This window comes from Telopea speciosissima, chromosome 6 (genome assembly GCF_018873765.1).
Source record: "Telopea speciosissima isolate NSW1024214 ecotype Mountain lineage chromosome 6, Tspe_v1, whole genome shotgun sequence".
NCBI classification, from domain to species: domain Eukaryota; kingdom Viridiplantae; phylum Streptophyta; class Magnoliopsida; order Proteales; family Proteaceae; genus Telopea; species Telopea speciosissima.
The window spans coordinates 27,338,681-27,365,718 of record NC_057921.1 but is presented as its reverse complement, the minus strand read 5'-3'; the positions used below and the strand labels follow the sequence as shown (position 1 = coordinate 27,365,718).

At 40.2% G+C, this 27,038-nt stretch overlaps 1 protein-coding gene across 1 annotated transcript; it reads right to left on the bottom strand.

Moving 5' to 3' along the window:
- Positions 1 to 710: 710 nt before the first annotated feature.
- Positions 711 to 17,234, bottom strand: LOC122665577 (rust resistance kinase Lr10-like). The gene is made up of 2 exons (XM_043861732.1): positions 17,229 to 17,234; positions 711 to 1,865 (listed from the first exon to the last, which is right to left on the bottom strand). Exon 2 carries the CDS (start codon positions 1,854 to 1,856, stop codon positions 711 to 713), a length of 1,146 nt encoding a protein of 381 aa, XP_043717667.1. The 5' UTR covers positions 1,857 to 1,865; positions 17,229 to 17,234.
- Between the last annotated feature and the right edge of the window lie 9,804 nt (positions 17,235 to 27,038).

The window sequence follows — 27,038 nt, the reverse complement described above, 5'->3', positions numbered from 1 at the left end:
TGGGGTCTTTGATGTTTTGACTTAAGAGTGTCACTTGGTCCGGTTTATATGTTTACAAGCTCAAAACAAAATTAAATAGGATAAAAATCAGCTAAAATGAGAATCATTTTGTATTCGGTCTGGTTTTACTACTCTCTATTCTGTTTTTCATTATCTAGTTCCACATCCTGTTTCTATGCAACTAATAGTACTGGTTCACTTTTGGTTTCACCCTTGTCTCCTTTAATTTGATTCTTTTCGCACCTAATTTGAGAGCATAACAGATAAATTTAGGATAACTAAATCTTACCATCGCAATATATATTGTGAATTCTCTTACTACACATTCTAACATCATAAAAAGCAACCTTAGAAATATAGTCCCTTAGAAACAGAACCAACACTTTCTTGAACATAAGGTAGTACAGAAAATTGAGTTTATTCACTTCGGTTTTACCGGTTTTTATACAGTCCCATTTTATCAGTTCTTATTTAGTCTAGAAGCATCAGTTATTTCGATTCTAAACCAAACTGAACCGGGAAGAAAACATATGAAATGAGAATCAAGTCACTTCTCTACGGTTCGGTGACTCCGGTTTAGTTTGATCATAAATGATCTCCCTACGATCCCCATATGTACATAATCAAGGGAATTGCTTATTCTGTTTGATTACAATAGGCAAACTATTCCTTAATTAGAAACCAAATAACTAATTTATAGTAGACTACATTTAATTTGATTGAATCATCGAATTGTATGACAATGAATAACTTGATGATTCGGATATGGGTGTTGACTCAATAATGGTATGACCATCTTCCACTCTTTCAAGTGGTGATGCTAGAAAAGGCCTTGGCGGCATTTGTAGAAGCTCCGTGGGGGATTCTAACATTTCAATGACTTTGCTCAAAGAAGGGCGATCAATAGGTTTCATTTGTATGCAAGATAATGCGACTATGATCAACTTTCTTGCTATTATTTTGTCATACTCTGTTGCATCTTCCATTTCCATGTCTTCTCCTTGAATTAGTTTGTCATATATCCATGATGGGAAGTAAAATTGACTCGAAGCATCTGCAAAGGGATTCACATTCTTCCTTCTCCCTACCATGTCCATTAGCAACATTCCAAAACTATAAACATCAGCCTTATGAGAGACACCTCCCATGCTTTTGTAGAACAGTTCTGGAGCTATGTATCCTATTGTTCCCCTTGCAGCAGTGAGAGGAACAGTATTCTCATTTGTTGGATAGAGTTTGGCTAGCCCGAAATCCGAAATTTTTGGTGTATAATGTTCATCCAGAAGAACATTGTGAGGCTTGATATCAAAATGTAGAATTTGCATATCACAACCTTGATGGAGATATTCAATCCCATGAGCCACTCCTAGAGCAATCTTATACATCTTTTCCCAACTATTTGAATAAATAGTACCCTTTTGTTCTTGAGTGAAGATGTACTTGTCTAAGGACCCATTTGGCATGAAATCATACACCAAAGCCCTTTTCGATCCCTCAAAGCAAAATCCGATAAGTCGCACCACATTGACATGATGAATCCTCCCAATGGTAGCAACTTCATTGATAAAATCCTGACCATTGCCTTTAGAAGTTGCTAACATCTTGATCGCAACAAGATTGCCACTGCGAAGCTTTCCTTTATAAACAGACCCAAAACCTCCCTGACCAAGTTTGTCTCTGAAATGTTTAGTCTTCTTCTTAATATCTGAATATGAGTACTGAATTAGCAATAAATTGTTATGCTCTTGTAGGAACTCTTCAATGTTAGTATCCAAGGAGAGATGCCTTCGTCGTCGCAGCATATAATAGATCAAGAATATGGAGAAACATATATATCCCAATAAAGTTCTAGCCATCAAGAACTTCTCGAAGATATCTGGGCAAAGAGAATATACAGCACTTAAGTCATGTAGTGAATGTGGAATATTAGATTAGCAAATCAAAACTAATGCCAAGGCCATCCCTAAACAGAATGGGTGGGGTTAGACTTGGCAGAAAAATATAGGATGATCAGAAACACAATCATTAAACAAGAAACTGCAAAATTTTTAAGGGTTCTTCTGGCCTCAGCTTTTTGTCATCCCGTCCTTTGCTACCCCCACCAGTCTTTAAGAATACACAACTAGAGATTCACATTATCAACAGAAACAGTATCACGCCTTACCTATAATCATGATACCTAATCCTGCAATTTGGAAAAACCACAAAGGAAAAGAAGTGAGTCATTGAAAAGAAAGGAAAAAAGAAAATATTTTTTATATTAGAAATTAAAATGAAAAAAAAAAATTAAGTGCAAGTTCTTACCAATAAAAACGTAATAATAATATTTCCAAAGGCCTACAAAATCAAGGTACAAAAATGTATCAGCCATTCAAATATAGAAACTGGTTAAATTGGGTCAGTTAGGCTAGCAATTAGTAAAAGGTTTTCCCAAAAAAAAAAAGAAGGCAGTACTGGGAGAATGAAAGTTCCTTTGTTCCAATCAGCATGGCCTTTTATAATTGGGCAAAAGAATGCTAACCGGTTGTGTAGCCTCTGCATCAGCGCAAGAACCAATGAGAGTGCACATAGAAGCATTGGTTTGGAGAGGATTTTCAATTTCACTAGGGCTGAACGGTCTTTTTGCATGCGCCTGTGTGTGGACACAAGAACCATGCTACTGGTTAGCATTCTCTTTTCCCGTTTGATTTCAAGAAATGAAAAGCAAAAAAAAAAATAAAAATAAAAGAAGAATCATGATGACACAATGATTGATATATGTGTCTCTCTCCCTTCAAATTGAAAAAAAAAATGATTTTTCTCTTTTCTTTTCTATCCATTTCTTGCCAACCAAACATAGCCTAAATTCTCACTTACAAAAGCGTGGCAAATGGAAAATTCTTCTTGTGCAAGAACTTTCCTGCTAACTGGGTCACAGCCAAAGAAACAGCATCGAGAACGTGTTAAGAGTGATCAACTTGGGCCCCAAGTTGTATGCTTCATTTTTTTCCGGCTAAAACTCCTTAAAAACATTTAGTTTAAAAGATATGGGTATGATTAGAAACAAACCACCCTCCTGCCACCTCATGTTGTAGTTCTTTTGTTTTTTGGGTGGTTCCGTTTGGTTGCAAGGAAATTAAAGGGAAGTGAAGTTAAAGATTCACTTGACCAAAAAAGATATGGCCTGCCCCCGTGGTGGGGTTTAGTCACACATCAAGTGGGTGGGGTGTGTGTATTTGTGTTTATTTGCACTCCGCGGTTTACAAGGTTTGTTAACCCTTTTGAGCAGGCATGTGCACTTGGTCTAAAAAAAGTTAAAATTTCAAATTGAAAAAGAATTTTTTGTTACTATTACGTCACATGATAATTTCTTATTTAGTTATTAAATTTCATTTTAATCAGCATAAAAATTCTTTTGATATGAAAAATAAAATAAAATAAAAATTACATCTAAAAAAGAAATTAATTAAGTTCTTCATACAATCATTACAATCATGTTGTGTAGTAATAAAAATTTCTTTTTTAGATTTGAAGATTTTTAGTTTCCTTTCCTCAATTTCCCTTGCAATCAAATGGGCGTATTGGTCTGCTAGCCCTTAATACTTTCAATTTCTTAAACAGAAAAACATTTGAAGAAAAAAGGTTTACTAAACATAACCTAACAAATTAAAATAGGAAAAAAGTTCTCTGTCCGGGAGTGTGGCCTATGCCAGCACTCCCACGAGTCTATCTCTCTCCTCCTCATGTGAAAAGACACATCTACCCCTTTGTTTTAAGGAGGGGAGAGATAGACACAAGGGAGTGCTGGCTTAGGCCACACTCCCATGCAGAAAACTACTTCCCATTAAAATAAATATTCAAAACCCAAAATAATACATTCGTACTTACTAATGGAATTACTTTCAGTGTAGCTCGTGTCGCAGATGTAGGTACTGGAAGGATCTTGGCTAGGATAGCAATAAGCCCCTATTTGGTCACAGCTTCCGCAATCAATACGAAACCATGAGAGTTCAAACCCCATGGCCATTTCATGGTGTATTTCTGAGAAAGAGCGTTGACCGGCTTCTTGCAACCGAATTGGAACCATTGTGCCGATGGTACACGAATCCGGTATATTTGAAACACGTGATTCTCCCATAACAACGTAAGAATATTGGGAACCCGAAGAAGAAAAAGAAGAAGAACCATTGATGATACATGGAGAGGTATTCACAAATTGAAGAGGAGATTTAATAGCTTTGATTGGGCTTTCACAACTCAGGAAAACTATATAGTTTTCCAACCGCCAAGGCCTAGGGTAGAGGAAAGGGTGGTCTTTATGAGTGAAGTTAACATCACTTGTCAAGGAATAAAGAGGTGTTGGACAAGTGTGTGTCCATCAAACCTGGTTCGGTCCGGTTCAACCAGGTTCACCTTTGTATTGAACATTTATACATTTTAGTTTAATATTGTCACATGTGATATAAACTTTTTGAGCATTATGTGTCCGTATGTTATACTTAAAATGGTAGTCACGACTAGGGTTTGGGCTGGGCACCCTTATCATATGGTCGTCGCATTGGGTAGGCCTAGACATGTGATGTCAGGGTACGAATGCGAGTGCTCACATGTTTGATGTGTGTATTGGTAAAGAATCTACTTTGTCGATTCCCTCATGTATTACTGCCAGATGTAGAAAGGGATAGACATGTGTCACCGACACCCTGTACCTGAGGGAACCCTGTCACTGCAAAGTGTGATCGCATTCTTTGGTTCATCAATGACTGAGACTCAAGCGAGTCAAAGCCGGTGTTCTGGGAATGCGTGAACACTTTGTGAGTGAAGGAGTTATCCAACATGGTCACCACTGCCCGATTGGGGAACACCAAGATAGAGATTGTCTGTGCATGGTCGGATCAGAATCTGGATCCAGTACCGTTTTGGAAATGGTTTGCAAAATTTATTTTACATAAAATGATACATTATTTATAGTTATTTCAAATAAAGGGTTTTATCGAGTTTTACGGGACCCGATCGGATGCAAAAACGCTCTTATATGGACATGTACTATGGATTGGGGTTTGGCAGTACATGTGTACATGCCCTAGATTCCATAATGATGGTGTTGATTAGTGGGGGGTTGTATATGATAAATTGTTATCATATAGGGAGTCATTTGGAATTTACTAATTTAATTGGCTCTTTATTTAATTAACGGATTTGGTTCTAATTGTAATTATCCATTAATAATTAAATAAAGAATCTAATTAATACTTTCCCTATTAGATTCTGCTCCTTCACCTGTGTAGCACTTTGAGTTTAAACAGAACTGCCAGACTGAGAGAGAGAGAGTCAGACTCTCACTAGGGCTCTATTAAATCTATCTAGGATTTAATTAAACCCTATTATTATAAATAGGAGACCATAAAACGCAGAAGAGGAAGCTCTCCATGTTTTTGGAGCAGACACTCTCTCTCCTACATTTTTGGTTTCTCTCTCTCCCTCTTGTGATCTCTCTTCTTCTTCTTGCTTCTCTCACCTGTGTTTGAGAGTTAGGGTTTGTGAAACCCTAGATCTGTGCTGAGGAGTTTGAGGTCATCTGGGACTGGCGTGTAGAACCTTGGTAGCACCATTGGAGGTTCAGATCTATTTGCTTGGAGCGCTCGCTGGAGGAAGAACCACTGTCTATTGGAGGAGCAACACTGGAGGCTCACCAGGTTAGCAGTTCTTTATTAATTCCTTCTGTTCATTGAGTATTAATATTTAAGGGATGCGAAAGAAACTCGAATCGACCTTTTCTGCTGCGCACTCGAGTTAGGGATGGATCCCCCTTGCCATGTGATGGACTAGGGATGAGTTTCTTCATCCCTACTGTGATAATAAATTTTATGGGACACATGAGAGAAGGAGAAACCCTAACAGGGATGCACCAGGGTTCCCATGGGCGACCATGGGAAGCCCTAAAAATTAAAATGGGGCACCCATGGGACACCATGGGCTAACCCAGGGGGTGCAAAATCCTAAGGATAAATATCTTGGTCTCCCTAGGGAACCATGGTTTGATCCCTGGACCGTTGTTTGGCCAATAGTGTGGTATCAGAGCCACCTTTCCCACCCATGAGTGGGATGCAAGTTGGCACATGGGTGGTTAGAATATGATTGTTGTAACAACCTTCCCATGTGCACATGGGTAGTTACAAGGTTGTTAGTGTAACAACCTACTCATGTGATGATGGATTTGGTTTGTTTTATTTATTCAAATTATTGAAGCATGTATCCAATTAGGTTGTGATTACTAATTTTTAATTTTTTAATCATATTCTATATGTGGGGGGGGGGGGGAGCGCACATTGCCAAGCCTCTGCGCACGCCCTCCCCCATGAACCTACCCTTGTGCGCATCCCCTTGCGGGCTGCTGCTTGCGGACAGCAAGCTTGCGGGCTGCGGGCCTGCAGGCTGCTGTCCGTGGGCCTTGTGCCTATGGGTTGCGCAGGGAGTGCCTGCAGCCTGCGCATGTGGGCTGCATGCACCCCCCTTGTTTTTCCTCCAGTTTAACAATAAAAAATTAAAAAAAAAAAAAAATATTAATTTTTCAAAACAGAATTTTATTATTTTGTTTTGTTTTTTGGAGGATGATGATGGGTGAAGAGATTCCCTCTTTACCCACTTGCAATTAAAATGCGATTTTAATTTTATGGGCATGGATACATGTTATCACATGCGATGTGGTAGTTCAATAATTGAAGGAATCCATGTTTTAATTTTTGGTGTACTTGCTTTAATGCCCATGCATGGAATTATATTATGATGTGATTATGGGAATGGCATTCTAATAAATGGATGGATTGTTTATGTATATGATACATGGGGTTATGGGTGGATGTGATGCTTCTCTCTCTTTCTCTCTCTCCCCCTATCTTTTTTATAAACAAATGTACTCCACCCCATGGGCAGCCCAAATGGTGGGTTAGTTTCTCCATGCAGGGTTTCTTTATTATTATGGAAAGGAAAGTGTATAGAATTTTTTCTAGGTTTCCATTGTAATTTTAGAGGAGTTAGGACTCCCAGGGCAAGTTGATGGTGATCCACATGTGGTGCTCAAAGCTTATGGAGATGCAAGTCACCTACTTTGAAGACATAATCGGGCGGAGGAGATGATCGAGGCGTGGCATCCATGGCATGATAAATGCACCTAAAGTTATTAGTTTTATTTTTATTGGGAGGGTTCTTTAATTGTTTCTGATAAAAATGCCGCCATCTCATAATCACTTTTAATTAATGTTGATTAATTATGTTGTTTAAATCTATTCATGTATGTGAGAGTTAATTAATCCCTCTTTATTCACAATACATTTATGATATGGACTAGTCTTATTCGGTAGATATGTTCATGGCCTCCTATTGAAGATAAATGTAGAAAGTGTGTGACATGACCCAGCATAAGCTGACAGGACATTGCCAGGACCTCTGTCACACATTTATCTATATTTACCTCTATCTAGATACGTTAGGGTATGGATAGTGAGAGGGCACTGCGACAGTGGGCCATCTTTCATGATTCCATGATTCTAACTAATGCAATAGGTAAGTACATTACTTGGGTGTATGTCAGCCGACAGGATCTGGACATGACACCCAGGTGGCCAAAAATATTAGAAGCCCATGAGGTGGACAGCTTAGTCCACACTACCATGGTGTGTATAATGACTCCCGACAGGGTAAGTTATGCATGCAAGGGTTGTAGGTATCCAATTCATCTTTTGGGTTATGAGGGAAACCCAAATCATGAAAGACCATTGATGTGTGTGTGCTCAATTTATTATTTTCAATGGTCATTAATTAGCATGTGGTTATTTACTTGTGCATATGTAGATTAATATACGATGGCTGACGTTAATTCCAACCTGTTAACACTCATTAACGAATACAAACTTAATGGTACAAACTATGTCGATTGGTACCAGAGCATTAAGTTGCTCCTGACTGCTGAAGGACTGTACACAGTTCTAGATGAATAAGTTCCTCCTCAACCCGACCCGAACGATTTTGAGGCAAATGAAGAGATGCAAGAGTTCCTCATGAGGGATTCCAAGGCATCACTCTATACCCTAGGATTATTGGAAAAGTCAGTTGCAGACTTAGTCAAGGATATACGCACTACTGGGGGTAAAATGTATAAGCTATTGGAAAAGTCAGTTGTAGACTTAGTCAAGGATATACGCACTACTGGGGGTAAAATGTATAAGCTTGCTGAATTGTTCAACAGGCAGTTGACACACGCACATTCTGATGCAGTGAGTCAAATCCATAATTCCAAGATGTCCCAGGGGACTCTAGTGATAGATCATGTAATGAAAATGATCAATCTGTTTGAAAAAACTAGAATCCATGGGGACTGATTTCAGCCTACGATACAAGACTGATGTGATCTTAGCGTCACTCACTTCTGCCTACGCACCTTTTAGGATGTCCTACAAGATGTCCGAGAAGGAGATGGAGCTCACCGAGCTTGCTAATGCACTGGTAGAGGCTGAAGCGTCCTTGAAAAAGGACAAGACTAAGGTCAATGCAACTGAGGCAAAGCCTTCTTTAAATGGGAAGAAGAAGAAAAAGAGAAGTAAGGGCAAGACCCTAAAAGCCAAGGGTGAGAAGTCTTGCAATAAAGGCAAAGGCAAGTGCTTCTATTGCAAGAAGGAGGGTCACTGGAAAAGAAACTATCGTGCTTACTTGGTAACTTTGAAAGACAAGAAGCCGGATGAAACAGAGGCTGCTAAATAAGGTACATGTGATGTTCACATTCTTTATGAGTCTAATTTGTCTTTTGAACCGATCAATTCTTGGTTGGTGGATAGTGGATCCACTGTTCACATTTGCAATGATTTACAGGGGTTCAAGGAGACAAGGAACCTGGAAAGAAATGAAGTGTGTCTTCGGATGGGCACTGGAGCTGAGACCATGGCGTTGGCTGTGGGAACTTTTATTTTAAATTTTAGTTCTGCTAGTTTAGTTTTAAAGGATTGCTATTATGTACCCTCTTTCAAGAGGAAGATAATTTCAGTTTCAAAACTTGTTTTGGACGGATATAGTTTTTCCTTTAATTCTAAATTGATTATTCGTTTTAATAATTCCTTTGTGGCATCCGGATACATGCAAAGTGGTTTGTATTTTCTAGATTGCCCTATTAGAACAAATGTTGTTTCAAATGTTGATTTGAAACAGAAAGTAGCTCCAGTGAACTCAACATATCTGTGGCATCTAAGATTGGGTCACATAAATGTGGACCGAATCAATAGATTGGTGAGGGATGGGCCCTTAGAGAGTCTGAGGGTGAAACCATTCCCCACTTGTGAGTCATGCCTTCAGGGCAAAATAACCAAGAAACCCTTTAGCAATAAAGGTGCTCGAGCCATAGATCTGTTGGAGTTGATACACACTGACGTGTGTTGACCCATAAACATACAAGCAAGATATGGATATGAGTACTTTATCACGTTCACCGATGATTACTCTAGATATGGTTACATATACTTGATGCGTAGGAAATCGGAAGGCTTTGATAAATTCAAAGAATTCCAAGCCGAGGTCGAAAGACAGCTCGATAAACGCATCAAATCCTTACGATCAGATCGTGGAGGGGAGTATCTATCGGATGAGTTTAAAGAACATCTCATATCCCAAGGGATAGTTAGTCAGCTAACTAATCCAGGCACACCACAACAAAATGGTGTATCCAAACGACGCAATCGGACCCTATTGGATATGGTCAGGATGATGCTCACTTATAGTGAGCTGCCTCTTTCTTTCTGGGGGTACGCTTTAGAGATGGTGATATATATCTTGAAAAGGGTTCCATCTAAGTCTGTAGCCAAGACACCCTTTGAGTTGTGGAAGGGGCGAAAGCCCAGTATTCAACACCTTAGGGTATGGGGTTGCATAGCACATGTGCGAAAGCAATAGACAGACAAGTTGGAATCCAGGACTTCGAGATGCTATTTCTCAGGCTACCCCAAAGGCACGATAGGCTATTATTTCTATGATCCAGTTGACCAAAAGGTCATTGTAAGTAAATATGTCACACTTTTGGAGGAAGAAATGATGACCCAGAGGTCCGAACCAGTAGTCATAAAAGAGCTATCAGATGGCTCAGAAACGTCACTTCCAAAAGTGAGACCAACTGACATACCCACTGAAATACCAACACCTGAGGAACCTCGACGCAGTGGGAGGACTATTAGACCACCCACCAGGCTAACTCTTCTAACCGAAGAGGAAATAGTGGAAGAGTTCCACATGGTATCGGTTGAATCGAATGATGATCCGATGACATACTCTGAGGCTCTAAAGGATGTTGATGCCACTAGGTGGCTGGAAATAATGTGCTCTAAAATCAATTCGATGCATTCCAACAAGGTCTGGACTCTAGTCGATCCACTACTTGGCGTCAAGCCGATTGGATGTAAATGGATCTTCAAGAGGAAGAAGGGTGCAGATGGAAAGGTTGAAAGATTCAAAACGAGACTGGTAGCAAAGGGCTATACCCAGAAAGAGGGTATAGACTATGAGGAAACCTTTTCACCAGTAGCGATGATGAAATCCATCAGGATTTTATTAGCTATCGCAGGACACTTTGATTATGAGATCTGGCAGATGGATGTGCAGACTGCATTTCTAAATGGGTTCCTTCAAGAGGAAATCTACATGAAACAGCTAGAGGGATTCTCTTCCTTGGAGGAAGAAAGAAAGGTGTGCAAATTGCAGAGGTCCATTTATGGGCTGAAGCAGGCTTCCAGGAGCTGGAACATCAGGTTTGATCAATCAATCAAATCATTTGGTTTTGATCAAAACATGGATGAACCATGCGTTTACAAGAAGATCAGTGGGAGGGCAGTATGTTTTCTTATTTTATACGTAGATGATATATTGCTGATTGGTAACGATGTAGGATTCCTTTCATCAGTAAAACAGTGGTTATCCACAACGTTTTCAATGAAAGACCTTGGTGAAGCTAGCTATATCCTTGGGATCAAACTCGTAAGAGATCGCCAGAAAAGGATGCTAGGCTTGTCACAGGCGACCTATATAGATAAAGTCCTGGCCAGATTTAGTATGGAGAACTCCAAGAGGGGAAGTGTTCCCTTCAGACATGGAGTCAGTCTTTCTAGATCTCAATGTCCTCAGTCTCAGACAGACATTGAAGAGATGAAGAGGATTCCTTATGCCTCAGCAGTAGGGAGTCTTATGTATCCTATGTTGTGTACGAGGCCAGACATTTTCTATGTAGTAGGTATGGTAAGTCGTTATCAATCTAACCCTGGACGCAAGCATTGGAGTGCTGTCAAGATTATCCTCAAGTACCTGAGAAGGACTAAGGAATATTTCTTGGTTTTTGGATCTAATCAGTTGTCAGTATTGGGATACACAGATTCAGATTTCCAAACTGATAAGGATGACAGAAAATCCACGTCCAGGATGGTATATCTAATGGGTGAAGGTGCCATTGTGTGGCGGAGTGCGAAACACAAGTCTACAGCAGATTCTACTACCGAAGCAGAATACCTTGCAGCTTGTGATGCAGCAAAAGAAGGTGTTTGGTTTAGGAAATTCCTATTAGATTTGGAGGTAGTCCCTGATCTTGTCAAGGGCCCTATTCCCTTGTTATGTGACAACAGAGGGGCCATTGCACAAGCTAAGGAGCCTAGGGCTCATCAGAGGAACAAGCACGTGCAGCGGAAGTATCACCTCATCAGAGAGATTATCCAGCAGGGTGACTTGAGTATCTCCAAAGTGGACACAACTGAAAATGTGTCTGATGCCATGACAAAGAGTTTGTCACCAGGAGTGTTTGAGAAACACATGGAGGGCATGGGTTTAAAATGTATGGGGAATTGGCTTTGATGTACAAGTGGGAGATTATTGGATAAGTGTGTGTCCATCAAACCCAATTCGGTCCGGTTCAACCCGGTTCACCTTTGTATTGAACATTTATACATTTTAGTTTAATATTGTCACATGCGATATAAACTTTTTGAGCATTATGTGTCTGTAAGTTATACTTAAAATGGTAGTCACGACTAGGGTTTGGGCTGGGCACCCTTATCATATGGTCGTCGCATTGGGTATGCCTAGACATGTGATGTCAGGGTACGAATGCGAGTGCTCACATGTTTAATGTGTGCATTGGCGAAGAATCTACTTTGTCGATTCCCTCATGTATTACTGCCAAATGTAGGAAGGGATAGACATGTGTCACCGCCACCCTGTACCTGAGGGAACCCTGTCACTGCAAAGTGTGATCGCATTCTTTGGTTCATCAATGACTGAGACTCAAGTGAGTCAAAGCCGGTGTTCTGGGAATGCGTGAACACTTTGTGAGTGAAGGAGTTATCCAACACGGTCACTACTGCTCGATTGGGGAACACCAAGATAGAGATTGTTTGTGTATGGTCAGATCAGAATTTGGATCCAGTACCGTTTTGGAAATGGTTTTGCAAAATTTATTTTACATAAAATGATACATTATTTATAGTTATTTCAAATAAAGTGTTTTATCGAGTTTTGTGGGACCCGATCGGATGCACAGACGCTCTTATATGGACATGTACTATGGATTGGGGTTTGGCAGTACATGTGTACATGCCCTAGATTCCATAATGATGGTGTTGATTCGTGGTGGGGTTGTATATGATAAATTGTTATCATATAGGGAGTTATTTGGAATTTACTAATTTAATTGGCTCTTTATTTAATTAATGGATTTGGTGCTAATTGTAATTATCCATTAATAATTAAATAAAGAATCTAATTAATACTTTCCCTATTAGATTCTACTTCTTCACCTGTGTAGCACTTTGAGTTTAAACAGAACTGCCAGACTGAGAGAGAGAGAGTCAGACTCTCACTAGGCTCTATTAAATCTATCTAGGATTTAATTAAACCCTATTATTATAAATAGGAGACCATAAAACGCAGAAGAGGAAGCTCTCCACGTTTTTGGAGCAGACACTCTCTCTCCTACGTTTTTGGTTTCTCTCTCTCCCTCTTGTGATCTCTCTTCTTCTTCTTGCTTCTCTCACCTGTGTTTGAGAGTTAGGGTTTGTGAAACCCTAGATCTGTGCTGAGGAGTTTGAGGGCATCTGGGACTGGCGTGTAGAACCTTGGTAGCACCATTAGAGGTTCAGATCTGTTTGCTTGGAGTGCTCGCTGGAGGAAGAACCACTGTCTATTGGAGGAGCAACACTTGAGGCTCACCAGGTTAGCAGTTCTTTATTAATTCCTTCTGTTCATTGAGTATTAATATTTATGGGATGCGAAAGAAACTCGAATCGACCTTTTCCGCTGTGCATTCGAGTTAGGGATGGATCCCCCTTGCCATGTGATGAACTAGGGATGAGTTTCTTCATCCCTACTGTGATAATAAATTTTATGGGACACATGAGGGAAGGAGAAACCCTAACAGAGACGCACCAGGGTTCCCATGGGCGACCATGGGAAGCCCTAAAAATTAAAATGGGGCACCTATGGGACACCATGGGCTAACCCAGGGCGTACAAAACCCTAAGGATAAATATCTTGGTCTCCCTAGGGAACCATGGTTTGATCCCTGGGCCGTTGTTTTGCCAACAAGAGGTACCAAGGAGCAATTGTGAATCTGGAGACCGGAATCAACCACTCTCATGGTTTGGTTCTTATAAGAGATTTCTAGTACATAGTACTTCCCTGAATACAAGTTCAGGACGGTGCGGTTATTCTGATCACAGGAGAGCTCATATCGAAGGTCCCCGCAGTTGGGAGGATCACTTGAAAGGCGAAAAGGGTTGCTGATGTTGAAAGGTTCCCACATGAAGAAGAGTTGCAGTAACTCTGAGCTTCACAAGCTTGCAAAAGAATGAAGAAGGAGAAGGCTAGGGAGATCGATATTGAAAGGAGGCAACAACCTCTTCTCCTCACCATATTTTCTTATGTTTGTGTATGGAGTGGACACAGAGTCCAGACCGAGGTAGCTAGATAAGTTGTATTAATTGAAGGAGACAGTTTTTAATATACATGTCAAATGTGAAAAAAGTTTTGCTACCTTACAGGATTTTCTAAGAAAGTTTCTCAGCCACCCACCCATGATTAAATCTTCTAATCCAAAGTGATGTGATTTTATGATTGGATTTATTGAGAGTAAGTTTTAGGGACAATTTCCTAAATCTATTAGATTAAAACAATAAGGGAAAAAGAGCGCATGCAGTAGAAGCATCAATAGCATTGGCATTTTCACCTGTCATGAGCACGGAGTAATCATTGCGTTCCTATACATATCAGGTGCAATATACACACTCCCCCCAAAAAACTATTCTCCAAAGTTTTATATTGTGAGGAGAGTCTGGATCAGGTCCCCACATGGGGAGAGATGGGTCCCACACCCCAAGGAGAGTCCTGATCTGACCTCACATGTTCCCATGTGAGGACCTACTCTAAACTCTCGTGAGTAGGGGTGCAAGTTTGGCCTTGATGTTCCAAACCCTCCTTAACCCCAAACAAGGCCTGGGTTGAGATATCTGGGCTCTGAGGGTGGGTCAGGGTGGTAATTTCTGGCCCTGAGTCAAGGCTGCCCAACCCAACCCTGTCTTCTTCTTCATTTATTTTTCTTATTCTTTCTTCTTCTTCGCAGCTTGGCCAGCTCATGCATCTCCCTTCCCTCTAATGGTTAGGGCCAATCAGGGTCAGCCCGGCCTGACCCTGAAGGTAGGTTAGGGTTGGATTTTTAAGTCTTGAGTTGGGGCGAGCAAGGCTTAGGCGCAGCTAAGGGCACTCTAGGTTGGGCTGGGGTTTTAAAAGACACGGCCCAACCTGACCTGTTGCAGCCCTACTCGTGAAGAAGCAGGATCTTTATGTAAGTGAAGTGATTTTTCACTTAACATTACATGTGTTTAGGAATAAATAAATAATTAATTAATAATGGAACCAATATATATATATATATATTTTTTTATAAGGAAAACCAATATATATTTGACACATATATATAATGATTTATTATTATTATTATTCTTTTGGGGGTAACAATAGTGATTTATTAATCACTTCATGGTAAGTGGAGATTCCCTGGACACGAAACTTCCACATCATATTCTTGATGATATCTTTCATATCTTTCTCCAGTCCAATTGAAGGATTTGAAGTGACCCAAAGACTTGAGAGGTTTTCCATTCATGCCGTGGCTCGTGGGCTGTGGGTGGAAGAATTCAAAAACAGTAGAAGACCTCCAAATGGACCTCCAAATGGTCTCCATCATGAATTGTCGTTTTTAGTTTTCTATGCATGTCGTGACTCATGGGCCGTGGGTTTGGACGTGCATATTGACTAATTGATGCTTATATCATTTGTTTATTTGGTAAAATTACTAATCTTATATTGTCTTTTTTTTTCTTTAAAGAAGAAAAAAAAGGGAAATTATCATCACCACCCCAATTACACCCTTGTTTTAATGCAACTCCACTAAGTACCTAAATATCAAAATGAATCCAAAATCTAACAAGGTAAACGTATAGTGTTGTTAAGTGGTGATGTAAAGTAATATTAGTTTTAAAGACTATTATACCCTTTCACTTAAAATAAGTGAAGTAAATTCTTCTTCTTTAATAGAACAAAGAAGCCTTCACCTTTGCAACCGCTGTTTACCTCTGTTCACCTTTGCTCACTACCGCTCACCTCTGCAGGACTCTTTTACTGTTATATCAATAAGCTACCTTTCATAAGAACAATATTAGGGTTTAGGGTTTAAGCACTGGTTGCTTAAAGCATTACACCTTGTGTATCATGTTTGGAATACCCAGTCTACTGCCTCCAGCTAGTATTTATAGGAAAACTAGGGTTTAGGTTAGATGGGCTAATTATTAGATTACCCTTCACAGCCTGAGCCATAATACAAACAGGATAATATTAGAACATATAAAAGGATATTACCATAATACCCTTACAATCTTCTCCTATGTTCTACATATATCCACCACACATGAATAGAAACTATTGTTTAATCAGTAATAGAATCAAAATAAATTGAATAAGTTAAAAATCAACAATCCAATGAATCAAGTAAGTAAACTTCAAGAAATAATACTAGGGTTTTAGGTCAAAAACTAAACCCAACAATAAATCCGAAGTTCCACATGCAAGTGGCTAAACCAAAAGGAATAAAGAAAGGTCCTTACAATTCATGTGACTTTACTCATCAAGTATGTCATCCTCATCAAGATCCAGGTTCAACCGTTCTCCTCCATCTTCATTCTTTGTAATTTATCAAATATGAATTTCATAAGATAACATGAATTCAATCATTTGCACAATAGTATCTAGCTCAACAATAAGAACTTAGTACATTCCATATATGGTTGAAGGTAAATCAAGAAATAAACAATAAGCATCATCATAGAGTTTCTTTACAAGAACTCAATCCTATATAGTCTCTATCACAAGGACCATACCATGTTTCCATTTGGAATACTGTGTTCGTCATATCAGTCATAGATTTATGTTGTATTATCAAATCTGAAATGGTACACCATACTATGAAAGACATGCCATCAAATTTAGAATGACATAAAGACTAGCACAATATCATTGAAACATATTAGACATTTTTCATATTTTTTTGTGGAATAACGAAGTAAGGAAACTTCACATGAAAAATTTGCTACACCATCAAGTTTGGAATGGTTTCATAAACCCCCATACGTAGTAACCTAACTAAGTTATCTAAAATATGTAAACTGTCCTGAATGCTTTCCGAGGCTAGATGAGATTCGAATAATTCAAAATAATACTGCGTTAGGTTAAGACCTGACTAAATGGTCTTTAACCCCATCTCTGGTGTAGTTTTGAATGTTTGATCTTTGTTCAATGTAAGGGCATCTGCTGTATTATCCTTTGATTTCACATCAATCAAAGTGATAATCCCTTGTTTTGTTCGATAATTTAGCATGGGTTGTTTCAGCCTGATGTGTCTCCTCTTTCCATTAAATAGTGAGTTATTTACTATCGTCTTTGTTGCTTGATTATCACAAAATATAGGTATAGAATTTAACTTTAAACTCCTCAATGGAATATCCATGATCAGATTCTTTATCCACTCTGCTTCATCTCCCGCAGAAGCTAAAGGATAAAGTTTGGATTCCATAGATGACAGAGCAATACCAGTCTATCTCTTGGACTTTCATGCTACAGCTGCTCCTCCTAGTGTAAATACATAACCACTGGTGGATCTACAATCTCTCAAATCTGAGCACCAAGATGCATCAGAATATCCTTTCAAAGTTGGAGGATGTCCAGTATAATAGAGAGCATAACCTCGAGTACCCTTAAGGTATCTCATCAGCCTAGTCCGGGCATCCCAATGCTCTTTTCTAGGATTACTAATGAAACGACTCAGCATGCCTATTATAAAGGCTATGTCTGGCCTAGTGCAACTCATTGCACTATGAGACTACCAATCAATTTAGAATATTCTAACTAATTCACAGTGTCACCAGTGTTAGGTTTTAACCATTTGTTATAGTTATAAAACGTCTCAATCGGTTTACAATCACTGTATCCCCAACTAGAAAGTAGCTTCTCAATGTAATGAAACTGACTAAGGGTGATCCCTTGCTCACTGAAGCTTACTCTCATCCCAAGAATGGTGTCTACCACACCAAGATTTTTCATGTCAAATTCTTTAGACAAGGATTCTTTAATGTCACTCACTACAAAGAGATTAGAACCTAGAATCAACATGTCGTCTACATACAAGCAAATAATTGTGATCATGTTTAACTCGGACAAAAAATAAAGGCACTTATCCGAGTTGCTGGTCTGAAAACCAAGGCTTTTTACTGTTTTGTCAAACTTCTCATGCCACAATTTAGATGCTTGTTTAAGACCATAGAGGGATTTGTTTAATTTACAAACTCTATTTTCAGAACCTTCCATGAACAAACCCTTCAGGTTGGTTCATGTAGATTTCTTCTGTTAGGTTTTCATTTAGGAAAGCCATTTTTTCATCCATTTGATGCACAACATAGTACTCAATATATGCTATGGCAAGAAGAATCCTTATCATTGCCAAATGGCAGATCGGGGAGTAGATGTCAAAATAATTTATCCCACGTACCTGGGTATAGCCCTTAGCTACCAACCGTGCTTTATGCCTAGCTATAGACCCGTCCGGATTAAGTTTCTTCTTCAGTACCCACTTACATCCTATTGGCTTAGCCCCTCTAGGCAGATCAACAAGGTGTCAGGTCTCATTCTGCATTAAAGAACTCATTTTCTCATCAATGGCTTTTTTCCATAGTAGTGAGTCCCTAGATCTCCTTGCTTCCTTATAGGTGGATGGATCGGCCTCTAGATGGTAAGTTACAAAATCCTCATCAAAATCTTTTGGTACTCTATTTCTAGCAGATACTTTTCTAGGTAACCAGCCACCTGCGTAGGTACGCCTCTATCCCCCATACTCTAATGTCCCTGAGCAAGGTGCTGGCGAGTTTTAACTCAAACAGATAAGACAAAGTGTTCACAAAATCACTTATTTGACCTACAACTGTTGCACAGCTCAGTCAAAGAGGGGCATTCTATGGACACCTCATTTTGTCTTTCCCCCCGGAGGTTTTCCGTAACGATGATGAGTACCCTCCAAGGCCTAAAGCCGGTGTTTCTATGGATGTAGTGTCAGTGTGCACTATCCGAATTTGTTTATCGATCGTCCATTCCCTTTCTGGAGCCCAAACCAAAGCCTCCAAGCCCTCAAAAAACCCCTACAAAGGCTATCCCTAACCCAGACCCCTTGGAAACAACTTGGCCCAGTACAAAACCTGGCCCAAACAGCCCATTTCCATGCCTGTCAACATTAGAACCTAGGTCAACATTCAAAGGCCCTGAGTCGACATCTAGCCCACCTTCTATCGCCATCAAGCCTTACCCCTTCATTGTCCAACAGTGCACCCCTATTGTCTATCCTACTTCGACATTCAGAAATAAATTTTTGACATTCAAACACTAACCCTCAATGTTGAGTTTTGTTCATCGACAACCACTTAATGTCGACCATACCTCACTTGGAAGTCGACTTGGGTAAGTTCAATGTCGAAACTATACAAATTCGAGAAGACCAAACTTGCCATATTTTGCTCCGATTGTGATTCCATTCTTGCCCAAGCCTATTTTTGACACCTTGGATCTCAATTTTGGTTCCCTTAGGCCCCAAGAAACGTTTCCTAAGGTAACTAAATACTTGCTACCCATCTATTGGCTCCCACTTTGACTCTATACCCACTGTCGATGCAATGACAGCCATCTTGGATGATTTAGATTGACCTAGCTATACCTACACTTATTTGGGAATGCATATACCCCTCTACATCTATAAATACAGCCCCTCTCACATTAAGGAGGGTTACATGCACCTTCTTTGAGCTTTGGTAAGTCCCCAGTTCAGAGACAGTGCTCCCTTATACCCATACTTAGCCTTCATTCAAGAGCTTTGAAGCCTTGGCCTTAGTCTACCACTCCCTTCACCTCTTGAGTACCCCAATCCTACTTAGAAATTCAAGATCAAGACTTAGATATACCAATCAGATAATCTCAATTTGGACAACGAAGTGCTGCTTACAACGAGACAAGAGAAGCCTTACAAGTAGCGATACTTGCTCAACGTACAAATCTCCTGAGTTACTAAAGGGAAACCTCCACACCATTGTTTTCATTTAACTAGGTAGGTCTGTTTGACCTGTTAATTTTATCCAACACGTATCGTTTTTCACTTAAACTTTTATCTTGCATCTTCTAAGGAAGTGTGATCCCATCTTTCTAGATGGTGAACGCACCTCTTTCTCTTATTTTTTCTTTATTTTCTTTTATGTTATACCTCATATCTTAGCATGCATGCATCCTTTCACATGATCCCCCCTCCCTCATAGTATAAAACTCATATGTCATGCATTTATGTGTTTATATTTTATTCTCAATTTTCATGCTTCACCATGCATATGCTTCAAGTCACCATTTTTGCATACGTGTATCTATTGTGCTACCATGTTTAGCTTAGTAACACCCATGCTTAGGTTTATTTAGGATTTGAGTCTCTCGTCATTTTCTTTTTACATTCCTGTATATTAACCCTTGCCTTGCAGCCTAACCTCCAGGTATGTCATTCTTGCTTACCACTGCATTTTATTTCTTCATGATTTTTATATCTTACATTCTCTCTAAAGCATGTTAAACCATTACTTGTGCCTAAAAATAGAAAGACCAGCAAGTCTCGACAGACTAGGGTGCCTAATACCTTCCCCAGACCGTAACTTGACCCATACCCTGACCAACGGACCATTTGTCCCCAATGGGCATCACAGGAGAGTCATTACATTACAATCTTGGGTCCTAGAGCCTCCTCTAGGTGGCGACTCCCTACATTCAATGCACCCCTTTCTCTTCTCCCCAATAAGGGATGAGGTGGAGGACACATGGTGATCTATCGCCATGTCATTTTCCTCATACCCAACAATTTTTTTTACTGAATTTGAAGCCTTCTTTGTTGACATTCAACATGCATAAGAAGTGAACGTGGAGAGACTTTGGGTAGAGAGCAACTCTCAGTCAGTGGTGAGCTGCATTAGGAATTAATCAATTCCTTGGGCATTTCAACAGCATTAAAGATCCATCAAGAAATATCTGGATGAGTCCAGTTGGCTTATCACTCATTCCAATGTAAAGTTAATAGTGTTGCAAATCTATTGGCCACACATGAAGCAACATCTATGACTTCTACAACCTGGGATGGAGCTCCTAATTTCATTTCTCATGAAATATTATGGGATGCTTAAATGAGACATAGATAGAGGTTTTCTTAGTTCTTTTTGATTTTGTTGGTTGCTTTACTTTTCTATTGATGGCTTTGCCGAAGGTGGAATTGTAATTCAACAGTGTGTATCCTCTCATTCTTTATTCAGTCTTTAATAACAATTCACTTGCTAACCATTAGCCAAAAAAAAAAAAAAAGAAGCAAGTCAGGAGTACATGGTTCCATTGATATACCAAGGGATTAGACCAGTCTGTCTTAGAATGGTCAAACTATTACTTTTTAGAGTATCAAGTGTACCCCACAGTACACTAGTGACCATGCTCGCTAGTGATTCTAAACCCGTAAAGTACAAGATCAAGGAATTTGATTTAGCTGGGTGTCTCAGGGGTGGCACCTTTGTGAAGTTGTTGTTTCCTGTTCACAACTCAATTGTGTAGGGTGGAGTGCAAGATGCATGATTTAAAAAGAAATGAAATAAAAATGGAGTCGTCACCTAGGTTATTAAGGGCCTAACACCCTGTGGGGTAGTCCAAATCCCGGTTAAAGAATAGGGCTACAATAAACATATGGTCTGGCCAAAGTTTGGGTAAGAGCTCAGGTTATGAAGGTGGGAAGGCTTTTTGCAGCCATTCCGCCCGGATGAGCAAGTCTTTCTATTAGATGCTAAGGTTCAAAGATTCTCTCAGAATAAAGTATCCTATACCATCATGTGAGGCTAAAATTTGTTCATACAATCATGGTATAAACCCTACACTACTTATATGATAACACCCTAAATATTTAAACTAAAAGCAGGTTACTTTAAAGACCTACATTATGTTGAATTTAAAATGAAATGAGAAATAGTAGACATACCTGAGTACAACTCTTGACAAAGATCGAAAGGGAAGATTCTATTGCTTTCTTGGAGAACTTTTACAAAGAGATTTTGGCAGAACTCCGGCTTATTCGGACAAACTTTGTTGGCAAATTTTGGTAGAAACCTATTCTAGCAAACTTTGTTGGTGAAATTTCAACAGAACCTCGGTTTATTCGGCTGAACTTTGTTGGCAAAATTTTGGCAGAACCCCAGCTTATTCAACTGAACTTTGTTGAACAAATTTTGGTAAAACTTGGCTCAGAGGGAGGGAGATTCACTATTTCTCCCTCTCTCTCTCTCTTGAAAGACTATACCTCCTAAAAAGGGGTTGGTGTAGACACTGATTTTTGTCACCACCTTTGGCGAGGATGACAACGGGACACGAACAATGGGCGATGCACCTTACCCCCTTCTAGATCCTAAATCACCTGACCCATAAGCCCAGAGACCATTTGGAACCCAAAAAGGGCCCATTTGAGCCCAAAAAATGAAACGAGGGGAAGTAAACTGTCCACGGCACCGTGGAGGGGTCCTATGACACATGTGTACTTTTCCACGGCGTCCGGACCACTTTCGACGTCAGCCAGATGATGTCACCCACGACACCGTGGAAAAGGCCTCCACAGTGCCGTGGTAACGTCCAGGGCACTGTGGAGGTCATATCTAGCCTAGGCTGGGGGTCCCCTCCCCCTATAAATAGGAGGGTCCCCCTCCCCCCAAAACAAGTTCTCTCGGGTACGGAGACCCTTCAAAGTCCATTTTGCCCCCTTTTTGCCCTCTTTTCCCCATTTTTCCCTCTTGTAAGTGTGTGAGTGAGTGAAGTCTTTGGGCGTGGGTAGATCCTTCGATTACCCATCCGATAATAGAGCGATCCGGTTCTTAGAGCTTGTTATCCTGTCAGTGCACGGATAACAAGCGAAACCCTTTGTTACAGACGTTATTCTATCCATTTGTTCACCACCAAGCTACTTAAAACAGTCGTTATTCTGTCCAAAAGGAATCAAAGTTAGTCTATTCGTCCATCTCCCCTGAGCCAAGGGAATACGTTCGCACAGGTATAATTACTGCATTTTTATCATTTCAATGTAGTCCTTTCGTGTCTCATCGCTTTAGTGTATATTTTGTATATATAATGTAGTTTATTATGTCATAATGTAGCATACATGATGTTTCCCCCATAATAAGTAAGAGAGAATATTTATCATTTTGTAGCATCTATTACAGAGAGACCGGTTTCAGTCGGGCGAGGTGGGTGCCTAACACCTTCCCACACTCGTAACCTGACCCCTTACCCGAACCTCTGGTCGGACTATATGGAGTCATGTAGCCCGATTCTGTTCACAACGGATAGGGCTACACTTAATGGGTCCTAGGTTCTAACCCTAGGTGGCGACTTCACATCATTTTTATATATTTTAATGCATGATCCCAATCCCCCGATATCATTCTTATACATTGACAGTATTATCCATATTAATACATCTGTTGCCAAAGAGGCTGTGGAAACCTCATCCACCGCGAGGACCACGGTACTTACAGTGGCGACTCCACTGGGGATTGAGTAGATGAACGTCCACTCGAGGTCAAACTTTCTAAAGTAGATGCTACCGATAAATGATAGAATATTCTCTTCAAATTTTTGTATAAAACCAAAAAAAAATAAATAAATATATAAATACAATAATATATATGTGTGGCTAACCCTTATGTGTACTAACCGCATCATGCATAGTGCTCAAAGTGAAATCAAACGGCGAGGTCACTCCTTGTCGTACCTCTACCCTCGGGGAGGTGAGACACGTCATACTAAGTACTCTGAGATCAGATGATAGCGGCTTCCTGTACCACTTTCCTTGCACACGCGCACTGCATGGGAATCCCTTTTACCCCCATAGTTAGTCGTTGGACCCCATGAGTAGTCATGGGTAATTCACGGCGAAGCTACAACCCTTGATATTTACTGCACGAGTTTAGAATCACCAACGAGGGTATTCACTAGTGTGTTGTGGAGTGCTTTAACCACTCAAAAAAGGCACTAGCCTGATTATTCTGAGATTGTGTGACCTACTCTCCAGGTATATTAAAAGAACCACGTACCCATAATTCACGACAGCGAGCGATAGGTATATCGGTTCTGTCAAGGGTGACCTTGTTCTGTCCTATCAAGCCTACCCATTACATGCATCATATAGGAAAATAGATCATATATGATTAGGGTACGACACAAACTAACCCTTGTTAGCTATAAGAAAGACCGAGTTCAGGGTCGCTTGATGATTAATCTGGCTTCAATACGAGACGCCACCCAAAGTAAAGAATCCCATAGTCCCACGATGGTCCCTCGAAAAAAATGGAAGCCTGCTTCCATATGATGGAACCTTACATGTCCCTCAAAATAAGGGTATCTCGTATTGACTCAAGAAATAATCATCAGGAACCCGATAACTAGGTTCTTTTCTTTGTATGTTTCTTTTTGTTTCCAAAACAAAAATGCTTTGGCGATGATGGCACTTGAAGTATGGTCTGAGAGAACTTCTACAATGTCGGAAGCTCCGATGACAACTTCAATTACTTGAGCCAAAAACAAAAAAATGATAAAAATAAAATACCAAAAAATGATAAAAATAAAATACAAAAAAATGACAAAAATAAAATACAAAAAAAGAAGAAGTTTATATACTCAAGTAAATTCCTTGTGGCCTGAAATAATTCTCTCTAACTTATTTAAAGCACAATTCACATCAAGAGACTTCCTATTATCCGCGTGAGCCCATTATGACAATAGGCTTACTCGAATTGGTTCGATCCAATCCAGAGGTGTTCAAAACTTCCCCTTCTCCACTCAACATCGTGAGGCAGAGTTCGGTCAGGCTTTTCCCGGACAAAATCACCATGGATTTGTTAGGCAGTGATCCTCCTGAAGTACAGTTGGATCGACAAATGGACCAATTACAGGTTGAGATGGCAGAGATGAAGCAACTTATGGTGCAAGTCTTGCAAACAGTACAAGACATGTCCCAAGGAGGCACATTACCTACTCTTGGGGAGCTAGAGTGTGCTCAACCAATGACCCCCAAGGTAACTCTGACAGTGTCTAGGTTACCCGCCAGGATTGTGATGGAAGAAGAAGATGTCGTGATCAATGCAACTCAAGAATATCCCGAGACTGAAAGGGAGGGTGTGATGAGGGAGAAAGTTGAAAAGATTAAAATTGCTGTTAAGGACACGGTTCGCGAGGAACCTGAAGATGACTTGGTGTTCTTCCCTGACGGAAAGATACCCGAAGACTTCAAATGGAAATTGGATAAATTTGAGGGTTCAGGTGATCCTAAAGCTCACCTCAAGATCTTTGCTACAGTGGCTCAATCTTGGGGCCTCACAAAAAATCAAATGGGGCAGGCTTTTCTCTACTCACTTGTTGGACCTGCTTTGCGATGGTTAACATAGCTGGATCAGGCACAAACTCAGACTTGGTCAATGGTGGTGAAAGCTTTCACAAAGCAGTGCTCATACAACACTGAAGTGGATGTCACACGGAGAGAGTTGGAGACACTAAGGCAAGGCCCTACTGAAAGGTTCTACAATTTCATTATGAGGTTTAGAGAGAAGGTCGTAAAGATGTGGAATTGCACGACAGAAGCAGAACAAGTGGACATGATCCTGAAGAATATGTATGCAGAATGTCATGATTGCCTTTACTACCAACATCTGAAGACTTTTGAAGAGCTAATGGCCGTAGGGAAGCGTATTGAAGACAAATTGTTCAGAAAGGCACATGGCTAGTATAGCCACACAATGCAATATCAGAGCCAAAATTCGGAGGCTGATATGTCAAATTCAAGACAATGGGATTGGGTGTAGCTAGGTCTCTTGCATATGCTGAATTGAAGAAACTGAGACTTTTGGGCACGGTTCCTCCACAACCGGTCAGGGATCCTCCACCATCTTGGTATGACCCAGATCAATACTATGACTATCACACCCAAGAGGGGCACCCCACTGATGAATGCATTGTGCTCGGGCATGCTATCCAAGACCTACTGGAAGCAAAAAAGTTCAAGCCAGGGGCAAAACAATAGTCTGTTAATCAGACAATCAATGTCCTCGAAGAAGATTTAGAAGGGTTTGATCCAAGCTTTGCCGATTCCTTCAGAAGAGGTAGTGACGGGTCAAAAGGTTCCATCAACGATGTCCACCTAAGATGTCCATGAATCCTCTCTTCCTTCAAAGACCGATATGACCAAGCTGAATGGATCTGAAGGCCATGAAGAGATCAAGGAAAAAGAGGTTTTGGCAGGATTGCAATCTCGGATTGACCTTTTACCTTCCCATCTCCAAGAACAGATTATGCATCAGGTCTTACAATCAAGGAGTGAAGATTGCCTGGATTTATTTTATGAAATTACTCTCCTCAACCGTGGGAATAACGACCTCCGGGGACTTCCTATCCATCCAGATTGTCCTTTCTTCAATATCTTAGGGATAAGAGACCCCTACCAGTTGTCTACTGAAGCTCTCTGTTTCCTTCTATACCTTTGCGAAAGATAAGTGGTAGCATTCAGCTTTCGTGTTCCAAAATTATTGACCTATATGAGCCAGGATGAATTGCATCCAGAATTTGTTTCCCCTCCATCAAACACAATGAAATTCCTTCTTTGGTTTCAGACACAGACTCAATGGCTCGAGTAATTGTTCAGTTGTGCAAAATGGAATGTCCTCTATACCCTCCACAATCCATATTGGATACAGGAGTCACGAGAAGAACCAAATGCAAATCTGATCATGCGTCGACCTCACTGGACCTTTCATTTTGGTACAACATTCAATTTGGTGGACTTCTTTAATAGAGGATAGAAAAAGGATGATTGGGAGAAGATAAGGAATCATTTGTGTGAGATTAACGGAGTCCCTAAGGAGCAGATTCTTCCAAGTTTGTGGGAAAATCCTTTTGATGCTACCACCAGTTTTAAAAGGGAATACTTCTTTTACATTGCCAGTCTGCAAAGTGGTAGAATCGTCGAAGAAAGTTCTCCATATTCCTCTGATGGAACAGGGGCAGACACTGATTGAGGACATCGTTGTCGTCCGAAGTCGTTAAACTATGATCATTAATCTGATGAGTATCAATTTCACTGGCCGACTTAAACTGGATCCAATACCTAGCTCTGGTTAGAAGGGCATTTTTTAATGGTACAAACTGCACAGTCCCGTGACAAAGTAGTGACAGGGCTTCACTCTTGTGTAGACAGGATCGCATTGAAGACATCATCGGGTCTGCATCCCTTAGGTCTTTAGGTCTTTTCATTCAGTCAAATTTCCTTCTGCAAAGTCATCCACTATGTTTTCCACAGTTATCAATCGATATGTTTCTTTCCCATCTGTCCAATCCTTTTCTTTTTTTCA

Excerpts from the sequence above, each read along its gene's own strand:
- LOC122665577 (XM_043861732.1), bottom strand. The coding sequence starts at position 1,856 with ATGGCTAGAACTTTATTGGGATATATATGTTTCTCCATATTCTTGATC.